The sequence below is a fragment of the Thalassophryne amazonica genome, chromosome 4 (assembly GCF_902500255.1).
Source record: "Thalassophryne amazonica chromosome 4, fThaAma1.1, whole genome shotgun sequence".
In the NCBI taxonomy this organism is placed as follows: Eukaryota; Metazoa; Chordata; class Actinopteri; order Batrachoidiformes; family Batrachoididae; genus Thalassophryne; species Thalassophryne amazonica.
Window position 1 is genome coordinate 140,543,336 of NC_047106.1, and position 19,250 is coordinate 140,562,585.

Below are 19,250 nucleotides of genomic sequence, written 5' to 3' on the forward strand. Positions count from 1 at the left end.
CAAGGCGCCTTACATAAAACAAGTCAACATAAAATTGAATAAATAATTAAAAATGAATAAAAAATTCAAATACATAAATAAAAACAGAAGTAAAAGAATAATAAAAAAAAACTATCCATAAGAAAGAGAATAAAAATAGGTTTTGAGTCTTGACTTAAAAATGTCCACGGACTCAGACTGCGTCACGGTCGCTGGAAGACTGTTCCACAGGGTGGGTGCATGATACGAAAAGGCTCTTTGACCTGCTGACTTCTTGTAAATCTTATCGTATCTTGTAAAAGATAACATCTTTCATTATCTTATCATGTGAAAATACGTAACAGCAGGTAATGGTTCCACTAACACAAGGCCTTGTTTTCACATCTTTAAAGTTTGACCTAGTTAGCCACATGACTTAAACATGATATGGCATTTTTGATCACATAAGCTCATGCACTTCTTCATCAGTGATGTTAATGGATGTCTATAGATACCTTACTGTAAACTGTGTTCAGAGTCTCTTTCCTGAACGAGCTCCTGTGTGACCTCGGCACGGCGAGAACCCCAGATCTGGTATGATTAACTTCACATAAAATGAAATAAACTGTCCTTTTTGTAATAACAGAGTGTCGTTGATCCAGGGCAGACCCAAAGAACCCAGGGTCTAAAAAAAATACATCTTCTCATAGGTACTACACACTTTCATACAATAAAAGTGTTTTCAAAATACAGAGAAATATAAAGTAAGAATTACAAAAAAAAAAAAGAAAAGAAAATGCAAGGATTACCTAGAAAGGAAGCAAAATCTTGGATATAATTCAAAGAAGCAAGAAACAAGATATATCTCCATATATCTTTTTATCTATTTTGTTGGAGCAGCAAGACAAGCTGCACATACAAGTGACAACTTCTCAAGATGCAGGTCCAGCTCGGGCTGTCTTCAGTCACAGCATACTCACCACCTCGGGGACGTGCCAGTGGAAGACATGTTGGTTAAAAATGTTTTCTGCTGACACTGTGCACTCGACCCGCGAGTGTCTCACCTATCCACAGCCAGAGACAGTGTCCTCATGTAAATATTGTAGAGAAAGACACAGAGAAAAGCCTGAAAGAGGCTTCTGCAGGAGGGATGTTAGACATAAGGTCAAGTGGGAGGGGGAAGTGTTGGCTTTTTGAAAGACTTATGGAGAAGCTTTAGTGCTGCGATAACGGACTGATGCAGTAGGTGGCAGCAATGCAACAGCAAGGATGCCGGCTGTCGTTAAAAATCATAGAAGAAGAGGAAGAAGATTTCAAAGCAAAGGGCCGGCCGCGGTGCATTGTGGGTGGCAGGAAGTGGTTGCTGCCATGTTTGGCTGCTTTGTTGTAGATTCTTGTAGCTTTCCTGCAGATTGGAGCTCGTCTGCTGCCATGGAGCCCAGCTGGAGCACCTTTCTCTTCCAAGTAAGATGCCCGCTCCCGGCGCCGGTGACGGCCTCGGTTCACCGCTCTGCTGCTGGCGCTTATCGGCAGCAGGCGAACTTTGAGACGAGGCGGAGCGAAGCAAACAAAACAAAGGTGTTAGCCTTTAGCAGCGCGCTAAGAGCAGTGTGTATGTGTGCGTGCGCGCGCACACGCTGCAGGGCCGCACGCTCCCACACACATACACTTGTTTCATGTTAGGTATTTCTCAGGGCTGATTTGGTGTGATTGTGCCGTTTCTGGTTTAATGTCAGACGTGTTATCTGTTATCTTGTTTCTGTTATCTTTCTGCTTTTCCGTGAAGCGCGCGCGCTCTCTTAGCCTCGGGCTAAGCTAACTAGCAGCGCTACTTTGTGGTCTGCAGTGCAGACTGACCGTCTGTTTCCGCTCCGGGATTTAATGTCAATCCAAACGACACCATGGGAAATATTAAGTGCTTTTCAGCAACTACATGGCGTTAACGTTAGCCGGCGCTGTAAATGCAAGGCTGGCTGGCTAGCTGTCGGACAGCAGCCAACAAACTTTCATTTTCTCACCAGTGTTTAAGATTTTTCTGCCCCTCTCTGAAAAAAAATATTTCCCGAACGCATATTCCCACGTCACGTAAATGTTTTTGAAACCCTGGTGATGAGTTTGTGGATATTTGCAATAGGTGATACAGGTGGACACCTGAGGAGTTACTTTTGTGTGTGTGTGTGTGTGTGTGTGTGTGTGTGTGTGTGTGTGTGTGTGTGTGTGTGTGTGATTCCAAAATACGAGCTTCACGCCCTCTTATGGTAGATGAAGGCACAATCCGGAAATGGCACAAAAAATCTGCCCAGTGGAGAAAAAGCCACAAACCGGACCTCATTGTCGTAAACAGCTGTAAAAAGACACACTTTTTACCAGGATGCCAGCAAAAAACTGTCCCAAATCAGTTTTAGACAGTGCAAATTGGCTAAAACCTACAAAGTGTTTTTTCACTATCATCTGAATGATGCGTATGACCCGGATATTTGGTCTTCTGGGGTAGTTCACGTATCCCATAATCCCTTGCGTACCAGAGAGTCGCTGCAGTCAAAACAACAGAATCCACACGATGACAATTGTAAATGAATATTATATTACAAAAATGTAATTTTTTTTATGTTTTTCATCACGTTAATAAGAGACAGCTGCATGATACTCTGAAATGTGCTTTTCTCCTTCGTTTAGTGGTCATTTTTGATGTTAATTGAAAAACAAATTATGTATTTGGTAATTTTATTTCTGTCAAATAGATAAAACAAAAATTAGCCTCTCTTTTTCAGCAACTGATCAGAAACTTCATTCCTTTCGCATGTTCAAAAATAATGAAGCCAAAGTGTGACTAACCGTCAAAATTTAAAAGTGGTCTTTTTTTGTGAAATGTTATCATTTTAGGTATGGTTATATATCAGAGTTTCAATATTTCTATTGTTCTCGGTTCAGTCATTGCTAGAAATTATCAGTGCATATATACTATAATGTGCTAGAGTGTAACACTTGCAACAACAGTTGGGGGTACCTTTTTTTAGTCTGCAGAAGCTTGAAACAAAGAAATTCTGTCCATTAGTTCCTGGTATTATTGAACAAGTAATATAGTTATTCTGTTGAAACAGAGTAGGAGATATAGCTAAGGTTTTGACACAAATAAATCAAGGACTTATTCTCAGCATTACTCTTGCGACAGTTTTACCTTGCTTTAGAAACATGATGTTTTTTTTCTAGGAAATTACATTTCTACCTTTACAAAAATGTATTACTGTGTGTTAGTATGAAGCACAAACAAACTGACAAAATACGTTATTTCTTTAACATTCAACTTTAAATGATAATGTTTAATATCAGTTAGGGATGTGAATCTTACAACAACTCACGATTCAGTTCAATTCCGATTCTTGGGGTGATGATTCGATTCAAAGAGCTCTGAGAAATAGTTACATTACTTAAAAAATGTTTAAGAAAATGCAGCTTTAGAAGGTTAATCAAGTGATTCTAAAGATGTAAATTTACTTATCTGCTTTGCTTGTTCAGAGTTGGCTGGCAGTTTAGTGAAGCGATGGAGTGTGCGCTGCTCAGTAGTCAGCAGAGACTGCTGCTCCGCTTCTTTTAGCTCCAGGTGATGGCGTAGCATGTGGGCTCGAGGATTTGAAGTGTTTCCAAAGTACTTTACTTTCATTTTGCAGATTTTGCACACTGCATAAGTCATGTCAAGCTCCTTCTTACGCAGCAAATAATAAAATCCAAAATGTGCCCAAACATTTGCCTTCAGCAAAGACGGTGCTGGGTGAATTAGCTCTTCGTCCGCCATGCTAAGCTGCAGCTCACGAATGTTTGAAGCACGTCGGACCCTCCCCTCAGGGGACGCTGCAGTATGGAAGCCGTTGCTGACAAACAGTACACGCAGCGAGTAAGCAAGAAAATGTTATATATATATATATAAAAAAAATGCTTTTTAAAAGTCGATTTCTTGGACATTTTGGCTCTATTCAGAATCTTAATAAATAAGAATCGCGATTCGGACGTGAATCGATTTTTTTTTTTTTTCCCCTGGCACCCCTAATATCAATGTCACACACAATTGATAAAAAAAGTGCTATTATTGGGGTAAAATTCGTGCATATCTCTGGAATCGTGTGGAATTTTTCCATGAAATTTTCAGTACCTGTCAGAAAGGCTATAGGCAACTCATAAATAAATCTGGATGGTGCTAAATAAAATAATGGCTTGTTCATGACGATTGCAATATAAATCAGCAGTTAGGCTTCATTATTTTTGAACTAGGCCTTAATCTTACCTGATATGAAATGTGCAGAGCATGCATGAATGCTGTCCAGGTTTTTCCCATCGAAATTTTGTTGCAGTTGTGCTAGCCATGGATCTCCTTTCTTCACTGAGTTTTCACAAGATTTCTTTGATCCCTAATCACCTTTGGCAATCTGTAATGCAGGTCTGTCTGACCAATTGTGGCAGCCAACAGGGTGACAATAATTCACCATGATGGCGTTAAAATAGAAGAATAGAGGCCGGTAAACCAACAAACAAAAAAAGGTTAGTGGAATGGAAAAATTGATATCTGAGATATCTCTGAGTCAGAATTCCGGGTTCATGTGGTCATGTGAAAACACTGTATGAAGACCACAGTGAAAACCTGTGCACTCATAATATAAAATCACATTTAAATGTGATATGTTCACTTTGTACCCCTTATTTTGTGTACTACCAACATCTATACGCAGACTGGTTTTCGGTCAATTTATAATGTGGCAAAAACACAGATAATATGCCTAAAACATGAGATTGGTGGCAGAGTATGGGGAATTGTATTATGGGGAGCGGCAAAATATTGATAATGAGCAAATAGATTAGCACTTGTTTTTTTTTCCCTTTTTCATGCATTTAGACCCTTTTTTATTTAAGTAATCACGTTACTAACATTCCAGTCTGATTCATTAATGGGGTGGTGGCCACGTGATTATGTGAAGTTGTTTCTGGTGCAGAAGGTTCCCATTTCTACCCACCCCTGCCCATTCTCCATGTCACGTGGAGTTGTCAGTATCTAAGAAATTGCCATTTGAAAATTGGAATATTAAGTGATTAGAACAGCACTATATATATATATATATATATATATATATATATATAACGGGTGACAACAGATGTTTCTGCTCTGCATAACCAGCTGAAACGTTTTTTGTTTTTTTTTTGTCGAATTAGCCCATGTTTATATCCATCATCCACTTTGTGTTCCTACTTAGGGGTGTTGGGGACAAATGGTAAATAAATGGACTGCATTTATATAGCGCTTTTCCTTCTGCATCAGAAGCTCAAAGCGCTTTATAATAATGCCTCACACTCGCACACAGATGTCAGGGTGCTGCCATGCAAGGTGCACACTACACATCAGGAGGAACTAGGGGATTAAGCCTGGGTCCCACCGAATAAGGAAGGATGACTAATGAGCCATGCAACGTTTTCTTTGCTACGAGAGGGTTTCTTCAACTATCGTGGGAGAATAGTGGCTCCGAGTGGCTCTTAGAGGCATTAGCTTCAGTTAACGAGGCTCATCTCTGAGCGTGGCGTTAATATCAAGATGTTCAGAATTTAGCAACAGTGCAGTTTGTGTACAAGGTACTACGACGACTTAGAGGCATGTTTGTGGTGCTTAGGAGTCTGCTAAAAGCCCATTATCCATGCGTCTGGCAGCTACGCAGGACCTGAGAGGCTATTTTTGCAGCGGGTGCCCTCTTGCGCACACAAGTCCACCTGCTCTGTGCACTGACGCTGTATATAAAATAATTATTTTGGAGTGGATTAATCATTTTCTGCCAAACCTTGGATGCTGAAAACACCTCTAATTGCTTCTGGAATCACAGAGGACTGTTTCATCTGGGTGTTTTTTTTCCCTGTCTTTCCTGTTCCATGTGGAATGTATTTTGAACAGCTTAAGGTAACTATTTTTAATGTTTTTAGAGCTTGATAAAACAGTTCCTAGCTGTAAAAGTATGTCTGTGGTTGATTTAATATCTTGTTAATGGATCACCTGAACTCCACTGTGTGTGCGCGCACTGTGGCAGTGACTCATCCCGCCCCAAAGGAGCATGTAGGCAGAACGCCAGTTCACAAAAGAGTGCTGATTTTTTTTTTTTTTTCGTAAATAATGGACAAACACAAAGTTAAAATTTGGATGTCTGTGTGAAAGTGGCTGTGTGTTTAAAGCCATGGAAGAAATAACTCCAGTGAAGCCGCTAAAAGCAGCGCAGAGCTGTGCAGCAACACAGAAGGAGAGTGTGCAAAAGAGCGATTTTGGATTGAACACAAAATTAAAAGTGGGATCACGATGTGTGTGTTTAAAACCGCAGAAGAAATAAAGCCAGTGAGTCGTGGAACCAGCGAGGAGCACAGAGGTGGCTGTCCAGGAACCCTTGGTTCAGTTCTAGCTGGTCTGGCGCATTACAGGTGGACAGCAACCGCGGGACTGTACTGGAGCGTCTATTTTTAGACTGCATTTAAAAAATGTGACACCTTTTAAATGATGCTGTGAATTGAAAACCCACACTTTAAAGGGACCAGGTGTGGGAGGGCTGGAGGTTTGGACCAAACCCATGCCTAAATGTGTGCCAACAATGTGTTATCATGGCTCTATCACGGCGCTACGTGGCTTAGCTTGGCTGATGCGAGCCATTTGAGGCTCTAATGACCGGTCGGTTGTGGCTTGCTAGAGGCTGCTACGTGGCACATGCGGGCTACAGAGAGGTGCATAGAGGCACCTTAGTAGCGGATGCGTGATAGATGAAAACGTGGGTCATTCTTCGAATAATTGCTGACACACCCATGCATGGCTCATTATTCATGGCTTATTATTTGGTGGGACCCAGGCTTAAGGATCTTGCCCAAGGGCCCTTACTAATTTTCTGATCTGGCTGTGTTTTGAACCAAGGATCCTCTGGTCTGAAGTCCAGTGCTTAACCACTAGACCATCACCTCCCCCTTGATTTATTTATGACAGAACTGTGATTCTTATTCTTAATTCTCATTCTATTCAAACTTTTTAAAAAATAACATTTTTAAATAATACCTACATTTTTATTCAGTTTCTTCTCACTGCCATAAATGTTGAGTTGCTGCTGTGTCCTTCTCAGCTTCCATACAAAAGATTGAACTTCTTTAGCAAGTTAGCTCATTAGCATGGAGCAGCAACAAATTCCGCCCACTTTTTCAACATTAAAAACGAGCATTTGGGTGCACTTTGAATTCTCACAATATATCTGTTAAGAAGGATCATCAAATGACCAATTCAATACACAAGCTATACAAAATGAAGGTTGAGCATTTCAGAAACGCAACAAATGCTGAGTGCATTTAGCATGTCATCACCCCAAATTGAAAGAGGTCCAGCAACCACACCAGCAATACCAGGAGGTGAGCAGCACACACTGCATCACTTAAACAAACTTCCAGCCAATGTTGAATGTATAAAAAGAATAATTAGATAAATCACCTGATTTCAAAAGACCCGCACCCATACAGCACCTCAGAGACTGAATACCTCTATTCATAGCACAAAAACAAATGCAGCCCGGGCACTCCAAAAATGAGTTGCACAAAGAGATGTTAAAAGGCCTTTATTTTAATGGCCAAACCAACATGTTTCGACCTCTGTTCATAGATTTACTTTTGTTTATGTTGCCTTTTCCAAATATTAAACTGCATAATCTTGCACAGTCTTGGTTTTTAATGGTATCATTTGTCACACCACATTTCTTTGCACACTGCAGTGCACCTGAAATTAGCAGCTCTATGTATTGGGTTTGAGAAACTTAACAAGAAACCTTTAGAAAAATGTAATAAACTTTTCCACAATAATATTACATTTTGGTACATTCTGTTTTTGCCCCATAATGGAAAGTATAGCATTCCCATTCATCCCATACATATGGATCTAACTATGTTGTTGTACATTAAGGTGCTAATGTGATATTTAAGTATTATTATATGATTATTTTAGTTTTAAACAGATTTCAAATGTGTTAAAACCTTTTTCACTTGGAGAGTTTTTGCCAAGTTTTAACCATGATGCATGTAAAACTTCAGCCCAGACTGAATATGTTTGAAGGTCCTGAAGAACATGTTATACACTGTATGCAAAATTATTAGGCAAGTGGGTATTCTGACCTTAGCATTTTCCAACTCAAAGCTTTAAAAACCTGGATGCTTATTGGATATACACATTCTCAGATGATCTGTATTTTGTAATGACTGAGGGTGTGGCTTACAGTGAATAACACCTTACATGAAGGTGTGTATAATCATTCAGCAAATTTCCTGGGGGTTTCTTGGGTTTGAATTTCCTGAGGTAATCAGGAAATTCAGACCCAGGGCCTTTGGCACGGATGTTTGATATCCTTCACTCATACCACACTGTCATGGGCCATAGTTTGAATTTTTCATACATGGCACGTATGACTGGCTGTGGAATAACCCCTAACCAATAATTAACGTGGTTATGTATGGATAGAATTGCATATTATCAGTACAGCAGCATACGGACAGCCACATTATTTGGAATTTTTGTTCTCTATTACATCAGGGTGTTCCACAAGCTACATGATAGCTGGAGATTTTACATGCGTAAGTGGTGGCAAGGTTAGGGGGATCCAAGGTCATTCCTGCTCCCCAAAATTTGGAAAGAACTAGAGCCCGACCGATACAGATTTTTTGAGGCAGATGCCGATGATGATATTTGGATGAAAAAAATGTAGATAATCGATAAATCGGCTGATTTGCCGATAGCTGATAAATCAGCCGATATTATTTATTTATTTATTTTTTTAATGAATAAAATGTTCTTTTTTTGGACCCTTAACAAAAAAGGTATGAGCTACAAGCTGAAGCTTTGTCTTCATATTGATTAACTTTATAACAGAGAAGAATTTTCCAGTTCAAAAAATGCAAAAATGCAATTGGAGCAGTTAGGGGCTATTCAAACGGGCCAACTAGTAAGATATCACTCCTGAAAACAATCTTTGCCATATCACGTGAAGTAAATCTGCCCTACGATTGGGTTTTGGAAAACCATGTGATGGAGAACCAATTCCGATTGGACACTCACATTGCGCACGTCATCACACATCTTCTATGAGGCGTACCAAGACGGTGGATCGAAAGTCCGCTGAGTTAACTTTTCAGCAAAAAAAAAAAAAAAAAAGTAAGTTTCTATCTCATATCATTAAAAAGTTATTTACAATTTAGTAAAGCTTGGTCCCAGCTGTCGTATACGACGGCGTCGGCCCCAGAGGGTTAATGGTGAACGGCAGTAATTTCCAGAACCCTTCCGGACGACCAGTGAATCTGAATGTTTCAACCTCTTAGCAGTAAACAAAAGTTTTTCATGCTAGAAATAAGGTCTACACAACATGGGCTTAATAATTAATAAAAAATGAGGTGGGCTTCATAGATAATTGTCAAAGCTTCTGGGGAAAACCTGGTCTTGTTAGGAGAGACGGCATCCATCCCACTTTGGATGGAGCAGCTCTCATTTCTAGAAATCTGGCCAATTTTCTTAAATCCTCCAAACCGTGACTATCCAGGGTTGGGACCAGGAAGCAAAGTTGTAGTCTTACACACCTCTCTGCAGCTTCTCTCCCCCTGCCATCCCCTCATTACCCCATCCCCGTAGAGACGGTGCCTGCTCCCAGACTACCAATAACCAGCAAAAATCTATTTAAGCATAAAAATTCAAAAAGAAAAAATAATATAGCACCTTCAACTGCACCACAGACTAAAACAGTTAAATGTGGTCTATTAAACATTAGGTCTCTCTCTTCTAAGTCCCTGTTAGTAAATGATATAATAATTGATCAACATATTGCTTTATTCTGCCTTACAGAAACCTGGTTACAGCAGGATGAATATGTTAGTTTAAATGAGTCAACACCCCCGAGTCACACTAACTGCCAGAATGCTTGTAGCATGGGCCTAGGCGGAGGATTAGCAGCAATCTTCCATTCCAGCTTATTAATTAATCAAAAACTCAGAGCTTTAATTCATTTGAAAGCTTGACTCTTAGTCTTGTCCATCCAAATTGGAAGTCCCAAAAACCAGTTTTATTTGTTATTATCTATCGTCCACCTGGTCTTTACTGTGAGTTTCTCTGTGAATTTTCAGATCTTTTGTCTGACTTAGTGCTTAGCTCAGATAAGATAATTATAGTGGGCGATTTTAACATCCACACAGATGCTGAGAATGACAGCCTCAACACTGCATTTAATCTATTATTAGACTCAATTGGCTTTGCTCAAAATGTAAATGAGTCCACCCACCACTTTAATCATATCTTAGATCTTGTTCTGACTTATGGTATGGAAATTGAAGACTTAACAGTATTCCCTGAAAACTCCCTTCTGTCTGATCATTTCTTAATAACATTTACATTTACTCTGATGGACTACCCAGCAGTGGGGAATAAGTTTCATTACACTAGAAGTCTTTCAGAAAGCGCTGTAACTAGGTTTAAGGATATGATTCCTTCTTTATGTTCTCTAATGCCGTATACAAACACAGTACAGAGTAGCTACCTAAACTCTGTAAGTGAGATAGAGTATCTCGTCAATAGTTTTACATCCTCATTGAAGACAACTTTGGATGCTGTAGCTCCTCTGAAAAAGAGAGCTTTAAATCAGAAGTGCCTGACTCCGTGGTATAACTCACAAACTCGCAGCTTAAAGCAGATAACCCGTAAGTTGGAGAGGAAATGGCGTCTCACTAATTTAGAAGATCTTCACTTAGCCTGGAAAAAGAGTCTGTTGCTCTATAAAAAAGCCCTCCGTAAAGCTAGGACATCTTACTACTCATCACTAATTGAAGAAAATAAGAACAACCCCAGGTTTCTTTTCAGCACTGTAGCCAGGCTGACAGAGTCAGAGCTCTATTGAGCCGAGTATTCCTTTAACTTTAACTAGTAATGACTTCATGACTTTCTTTGCTAATAAAATTTTAACTCTTAGAGAAAAAATTACCCATAACCATCCCAAAGACGTATTGTTATCTTTGGCTGCTTTCAGTGATGCCGGTATTTGGTTAGACTCTTTCTCTCAGATTGTTCTGTCTGAGTTATTTTCATTAGTTACTTCATCCAAACCATCAACATGTCTATTAGACCCCATTCCTACCAGGCTGCTCAAGGAAGCCCTACCATTATTTAATGCTTCGATCTTAAATATGATCAGTCTATCTTTATTAGTTGGCTATGTACCACAGGCTTTTAAGGTGGCAGTAATTAAACCATTACTTAAAAAGCCATCACTTGACCCAGCTATCTTAGCTAATTATAGGCCAATCTCCAACCTTCCTTTTCTCTCAAAAATTCTTGAAAGGGTAGTTGTAAAACAGCTAACTGATCATCTGCAGAGGAATGGTCTATTTGAAGAGTTTCAGTCAGGTTTTAGAATTCATCATAGTACAGAAACAGCATTAGTGAAGGTTACAAATGATCTTCTTATGGCCTCAGACAGTGGACTCATCTCTGTGCTTGTTCTGTTAGACCTCAGTGCTGCTTTTGATACTGTTGACCAAAAAAGTTTATTACAGAGATTAGAGCATGCCATAGGTATTAAAGGCACTGCGCTGCGGTGGTTTGAATCATATTTATCTAATAGATTACAATTTGTTCATGTAAATGGGGAATCGTCTTCACAGACTAAGGTTAATTATGGAGTTCCACAAGGTTCTGTGCTAGGACCAATTTTATTCACTTTATACATGCTTCCCTTAGGCAGTATTAGACGGCATTGCTTAAATTTTCATTGTTACGCAGATGATACCCAGCTTTATCTATCCATGAAGCCAGACAACACACACCAATTAGCTAAACTGCAGGATTGTCTTACAGACATAAAGACATGGATGACCTCTAATTTCCTGCTTTTAAACTCAGATAAAACTGAAGTTATTGTACTTGGCCCCACAAATCTTAGAAACATGGTGTCTAACCAGATCCTTACTCTGGATGGCATTACCCTGACCTCTAGTAATACTGTGAGAAATCTTGGAGTCATTTTTGATCAGGATATGTCATTCAAAGCGCATATTAAACAAATATGTAGGACTGCTTTTTTGCATTTACGCAATATCTCTAAAATTAGAAAGGTCTTGTCTCAGAGTGATGCTGAAAAACTAATTCATGCATTTATTTCCTCTAGGCTGGACTATTGTAATTCATTATTATCAGATTGTCCTAAAAGTTCCCTGAAAAGCCTTCAGTTAATTCAAAATGCTGCAGCTAGAGTACTAACGGGGACTAGAAGGAGAGAGCATATCTCACCCATATTGGCCTCTCTTCATTGGCTTCCTGTTAATTCTAGAATAGAGTTTAAAATTCTTCTTCTTACTTATAAGGTTTTGAATAATCAGGTCCCATCTTATCTTAGGGACCTCATAGTACCATATCACCCCAATAGAGCGCTTCGCTCTCAGACTGCAGGCTTACTTGTAGTTCCTAGGGTTTGTAAGAGTAGAATGGGAGGCAGAGCCTTCAGCTTTCAGGCTCCTCTCCTGTGGAACCAGCTCCCAATTCAGATCAGGGAGACAGACACCCTCTCTACTTTTAAGATTAGGCTTAAAACTTTCCTTTTTGCTAAAGCTTATAGTTAGGGCTGGATCAGGTGACCCTGAACCATCCCTTAGTTATGCTGCTATAGACTTAGACTGCTGGGGGGTTCCCATGATGCACTGAGTGTTTCTTTCTCTTTTTGCTGTGTATGCACCACTCTGCATTTAATCATTAGTGATTGATCTCTGCTCCCCTCCACAGCATGTCTTTTTCCTGGTTCTCTCCCTCAGCCCCAACCAGTCCCAGCAGAAGACTGCCCCTCCCTGAGCCTGGTTCTGCTGGAGGTTTCTTCCTGTTAAAAGGGAGTTTTTCCTTCCCACTGTAGCCAAGTGCTTGCTCACAGGGGGTCGTTTTGACCGTTGGGGTTTTACATAATTATTGTATGGCCTTGCCTTACAATATAAAGCGCCTTGGGGCAATTGTTTGTTGTGATTTGGCGCTATATAAGAAAATTGATTGATTGATTGATTGATTTAAGAAAATTGGCCAGATTTCTAGAAATGAGAGCTGCTCCATCCAAAGTGGGATGGATGCCGTCTCTCCTAACAAGACCAGGTTTTCCCCAGAAGCTTTGCCAATTATCTATGAAGCCCACCTCATTTTTTGGACACCACTCAGACAGCCAGCAATTCAAGGAGAACATGCGGCTAAACATGTCACTCCCGGTCTGATTGGGGAGGGGCCCAGAGAAAACTACAGAGTCCGACATTGTTTTTGCAAAGTTACACACCAATTTAATGTTCATTTTAGTGACCTCCGATTGGCGTAACCGGGTGTCATTACTGCCGACGTGAATTACAATCTTACCAAATTTACGCTTAGCCTTAGCCAGCAGTTTCAAATTTCCTTCAATGTCGCCTGCTCTGGCCCCCGGAAGACAATTGACTATGGTTGCTGGTGTCGCTAACTTCACATTTCGCAAAATAGAGTCGCCAATAACCAGAGTTTGATCCTCGGCGGGTGTGTCGTCGAGTGGGGAAAAACGGTTAGAGATGTGAACGGGTTGGCGGTGTACACAGGGCTTCTGTTTAGGGCTACGCTTCCTCCTCACAGTCACCCAGTCACCCTGCTTTCCCGGCTGCTCGGGATCTGCCAGGGGGTAACTAACGGTGGCTAAGCTACCTTGGTCCGCACCGACTACAGGGGCCTGGCTAGCTGTAGAATTTTCCACGGTGCGGAGCCGAGTCTCCAATTCACCCAGCCTGGCCTCCAAAGCTACGAATAAGCTACACTTATTACAAGTACCGTTACTGCTAAAAGAGGCCGAGGAATAACTAAACATTTCACACCCAGAGCAGAAAAGTGCAGGAGAGACAGGAGAAGCCGCCATGCTAAATCGGCTAAGAGCTAGTAGCTACGCTAAGCTAGCGGATTCCTAAAAACACGCAAAGTGAATAATGTGTAAATAATTTAGAGGTGATTCAGCAGAAGGAGTGCTTTAGTTAAGGCACGTAAAGATTACACTGGGAAACAAATCGTAATCTAGATAACTAGATCAATCTAACTGCGCAGATTAAACAGCTAACAGATACAGAAAAACACTGCTGTGCTCCGGAACAGGAAGTGATACAATACCGCAGTGAGAGCCAACCACCAGTAGAGGCAAGCAAGAGCCAACCACCAGTAGAGGCAAGCAAGCGTGGAACAGAGAGAGGATTTTAACCCGATTGAACAAGTTAAAAAAAACAAAAAAAAAAACAAAACAAAACGTGAAGCTTTTACTTCTCTCTGAACTTTCTCTAAAGGTGTGATTCTGCCGTTACCGTCCTGTTCACACCATGTGCGCGTCGTATGCTGAATTTATGAGATCATGAGATGAAATAAACGGTCAAATAGCTTTAAAAACATATTTAAAAAATGAGAATATATGAATGAACTGAGCCACAAAAAAAAAAAAAAAACCCTGACATGGAGAAGCTGTGGTGGTGATCAGATGCACAGATCACAAAAAGCAGGTGAGAACTCTGAACTTTAACAGCTGTTACTTTCCAAAGGTATTTGTTCAATATTGGCTTAATGCAGTGTTTAAGCACAAAACGTGACTGATGAGGAGAAACAATTTCAGAAATGCAACAGAAACAACCACAGTTCAGGAAAAAGTTGGGACTGTATGTAAAATGAAGATAAAAATGTTGCACCATTCCCAGTTTCTCCACTCACAGAAGCCAAACGTTCTTCCAGAGTTGTGTAATTATACTACAATAGTAGAATATAAAGAAGGGGGGAAAAAAGAAAAAAAAATAGACAATATATTCGTCAGTCGCAATTATTTGTCTGACAATTAATCGTCTCCAGAAATTCCTAATCGTGACAGCTCTAAAACTGAGTTCATCAAACTGAGATGAACTGAAACGGGAGAAATGTGGGGTGAATGTAATCGCAAAGTTATTACAAACAACATCCTTATAAACTTACTTGTATGCTTTTGTCAGCTGATCAGTGCGGTGTGACGGTGAACTACGGCGGCCAGTGATGAACACATTTAAGCAGGGGTGTAAGCAGCTCTCAGTTGAATGGAGTCAGAGCTCAATCTACTGGACAAATGGTGCAAGGACATTTTACATTGCCGACACAAACATTATTTCAGTAACTGTTCTGTTTATGAGAAATTATCGGCGTTCTGTTGGCAAAATTTTGGCCGATAGCGAGTACTTTGAAAAGGGCTTATATCGGCCGGCCAATATATCGGGCGGGCTCTAGAAAGAATGGGTGCTTTTTGTTGGCTTCTGGTGTATTTTGAGTGTCATTTTTGTTGTTTGTATGTACAGATTATTTTAGAATCATTTGTACTATAATCATTAATAATAAGCATGTAATGGTGTTTCAGTGAAACACTTCTCTTTCATTCACACATACTATGATCCTCGTCTGTTGGGTGAGACTAATAATCATTGTATTTAACCATTATGGGTGTATAACTGCTGTAAGCTGTTTAGGCTACACTTGAGTGTGTTGTTTTTCTCTGTTTGGCTAATGTAGCTGAACCACGAAAATGCGTTAAAACTTACCGTCTAACTACATTGTAAAGCAGGTAGGGGTTGATTTGCATTGTGAGTAAATGAATTGCGTTTAAATGCATATCAAATCGCATGGAATCGGGAATGGGGTGAATCGCATTGTATCCTCATGTATTGTAAGATGTATCATATCGCTGGTAGTGTATCAAATCGTTGTCAGTGGTGAGATTTACATCCCTACTGTACACATACTGAAGTGAAATTCAGGGCTGTAAAACCAGCATTTGTATACAAATTTTCATCAATATAATTATTCATCATTTCATCATTATAATAATTGATCAACATATTGATTTATTCTGCCTAACAGAAACCTGGTTACAGCAGGATGAATATGTTAGTTTAAATGAGTCAACACCCCCGAGTCACACTAACTGTCAGAATGCTCGTAGCACGGGCCGTGGCGGAGGATTAGCATCAATCTTCCATTCCAGCTTATTAATTAATGAAAAACCCAGACAGAGCTTTAATTCATTTGAAAGCTTGTCTCTTAGTCTTGTCCATCCAAATTGGAAGTCCCAAAAAACAGTTTTATTTGTTATTATCTATCGTCCACCTGGTCGTTACTGTGAGTTTCTCTGTGAATTTTCAGACCTTTTGTCTGACTTAGTGCTTAGCTCAGATAAGATAATTATAGTGGGCGATTTTAACATCCACACAGATGCTGAGAATGACAGCCTCAACACTGCATTTAATCTATTATTAGACTCTATTGGCTTTGCTCAAAAAGTAAATGAGTCCACCCACCACTTTAATCATATCTTAGATCTTGTTCTGACTTATGGTATGGAAATAGAAGATTTAACAGTATTCCCTGAAAACTCCCTTCTGTCTGATCATTTTTTAATAACATTTACATTTACCCTGATGGACTACCCTGCAGTGGGGAATAAGTTTCATTACACTAGAAGTCTTTCAGAAAGCGCTGTAACTAGGTTTAAGGATATGATTCCTTCGTTATGTTCTCTAATGTCATATACCAACACAGAGCAGAGTAGCTACCTAAACTCTGTAAGGGAGTTAGAGTATCTCGTCAATAGTTTTACATCCTCTTTGAAGACAACTTTGGATGCTGTAGCTCCTCTGAAAAAGAGAGCTTTAAATCAGAAGTGTCTGACTCCATGGTATAACTCACAAACTCGTAGCTTAAAGCAGATAACCCGTAAGTTGGAGAGGAAATGGCGTCTCACTAACTTAGAAGATCTTCACTTAGCCTGGAAAAAGAGTTTGTTGCTCTATAAAAAAGCCCTCCGTAAAGCTAGGACATCTTTCTACTCATCACTAATTGAAGAAAATATGAATAACCTCAGGTTTCTTTTCAGCACTGTAGCTAGGCTGACAAAGAGTCAGAGCTCTATTGAGCTGAGTATTCCATTAACTTTAACTAGTAATGACTTCATGACTTTCTTTGCTAACAAAATTTTGACTATTAGAGAAAAAATTACTCATAACCATCCCAAAGATGTATCGTTATCTTTGGCTGCTTTCAGTGATGCCGGTATTTGGTTAGACTCTTTCTCTCCGGTTGTTCTGTCTGAGTTATTTTCATTGGTTGCTTCGTCCAGACCATCGGCATGTTTATTGGACCCCATTCCTGCCAGGCTGCTCAAGGAAGTCCTACCATTATTTAATGCTTCAATCTTAAATATGATCAATCTATCTTTGTTAGTTGGTTATGTACCACAGGCCTTTAAGGTGGCAGTAATTAAACCATTACTTAAAAAGCCATCACTTGACCCAGCTATCTTAGCTAATTATAGGCCAATTTCCAACCTTCCTTTTCTCTCAAAGATTCTTGAGAGGGTAGTTGTAAAACAGTTAACTGATCACCTGCAGAGGAATGGTCTATTTGAAGAGTTTCAGTCAGGTTTTAGAATTCATCATAGTACAGAAACAGCATTAGTGAAGGTTATAAATGATCTTATGGCTTTGGACAGTGGACTTATCTCTGTGCTTGTTCTGTTGGCCCTCAGTGCTGCTTTTGATACTGTTGACCATAAAATTTTATTACAGAGATTAGAGCATGTCATAGGTATTAAAGGCACTGCACTGCGGTGGTTTGAATCATATTTGTCTAATAGATTACAGTTTGTTCATGTAAATGGGGAATCTTCTTCACAGACTAAAGTTAATTATGGAGTTCCACAAGGTTCTGTGCTAGGACCAATTTTATTCACCTTATACCTGCGTCCCTTAGGCAGTATTATTAGACGGTATTGCTTAAATTTTCATTGTTACGCAGATGATACCCAGCTTTATCTATCCATGAAGCCAGAGGATACACACCAATTAGCTAAACTGCAGGATTGTCTTACAGACATAAAGACATGGATGACCTCTAATTTCCTGCTTTTAAACTCAGATAAAACTGAAGTTATTGTACTTGGCCCCACAAATCTTAGAAGCATGGTGTCTAACCAGATCGTTACTCTGGATGGCATTTCCCTGATCTCTAGTAATACTGTGAGAAATCTTGGAGTCATTTTTGATCAGGATATGTCATTCAAAGCGCATATTAAACAATTATGTAGGACTGCCTTTTTGCATTTACGCAATATCTCTAAAATCAGAAAGGTCTTGTCTCAGAGTGATGCTGAAAAACTAATTCATGCATTTATTTCCTCTAGGCTGGAATTCATTATTATCAGGTTGTCCTAAAAGTTCCCTAAAAAGCCTTCAGTTGGTTCAGAATGCTGCAGCTAGAGTACTGACGGGGACTAGCAGGAGAGACCATTTCTCACCCGTGTTGGCCTCTCTTCATTGGCTTCCTGTTAATTCTAGAATAGAATTTAAAATTCTTCTTCTTACTTATAAGGTTTTGAATAATCAGGTCCCATCTTATCTTAGGGACCTCGTAGTACCATATTACCCCATTAGAGCGCTTCGCTCTCAGACTGCGGGCTTACTTGCAGTTCCTAGGGTTTGTAAGAGTAGAATGGGAGGCAGAGCCTTCAGCTTTCAGGCTCCTCTCCTGTGGAACCAGCTCCCAATTCAGATCAGGGAGACAGATACCCTCTCTACTTTTAAGATTAGGCTTAAAACTTTCCTTTTCGCTAAGGCTTATAGTTAGGGCTGGATCGGGTGACCCTGGACCATCCCTTGGTTATGCTGCTTTAGACGTAGATTGTGGGGGGTTTCCCATGATGCACTGTTTCTTTCTCTTTTTACTCCGTATGCATCACTCTGCATTTAATCATTAGTGATCGATCTCTGCCCCCCTTCACGGCATGTCTTTTTCCTGGTTTTTTCCCTCAGCCCCAACCAGTCTCAGCAGAAGACTGCCCCTCCCTGAGCCTGGTTCTGCTGGAGGTTTCTTCCTGTTAAAAGAGAGTTTTTCCTTCCCACTGTTGCCAAGTGCTTGCCCATAGGGGGTCGTTTTGACCATTGGGGTTTTTCATAATTATTGTATGGCCTTGCCTTACAATATGGAGCGCCTTGGGGCAACTGTTTGTTGTGATTTGGCACTATATAAGAAAAAAGTTGATTGATTGAGTTGATCAGAATTTGTTTCCATGTTCTGTTTATTTCATCATATAAAACTGCTAACTTAAAAAAAAAAAAAATATGTATATATATATATATATACATATATATATATATATATATATATATATATATATATGTATATATTATATATGTATATATATATATATATATATGTCTATCTATTATATATATGTATA

At 39.8% G+C, this 19,250-nt stretch overlaps 1 protein-coding gene across 3 annotated transcripts in view; it reads left to right on the plus strand.

The window, feature by feature from the left end:
* The first annotated feature begins 1,288 nt into the window (after positions 1-1,288).
* Positions 1,289-19,250, plus strand: part of LOC117508844 (vascular endothelial zinc finger 1-like) — a 79,752-nt gene continuing 61,790 nt past the window's right edge. For all 3 annotated transcript variants that reach the window (XM_034168692.1, XM_034168693.1, XM_034168694.1), the window contains exon 1: positions 1,289-1,422. In XM_034168692.1, the coding sequence (XP_034024583.1) occupies positions 1,327-1,422 (96 nt within the window). In that variant the 5' untranslated portion in view covers positions 1,289-1,326. The remainder of the gene's footprint in view (positions 1,423-19,250) is intronic.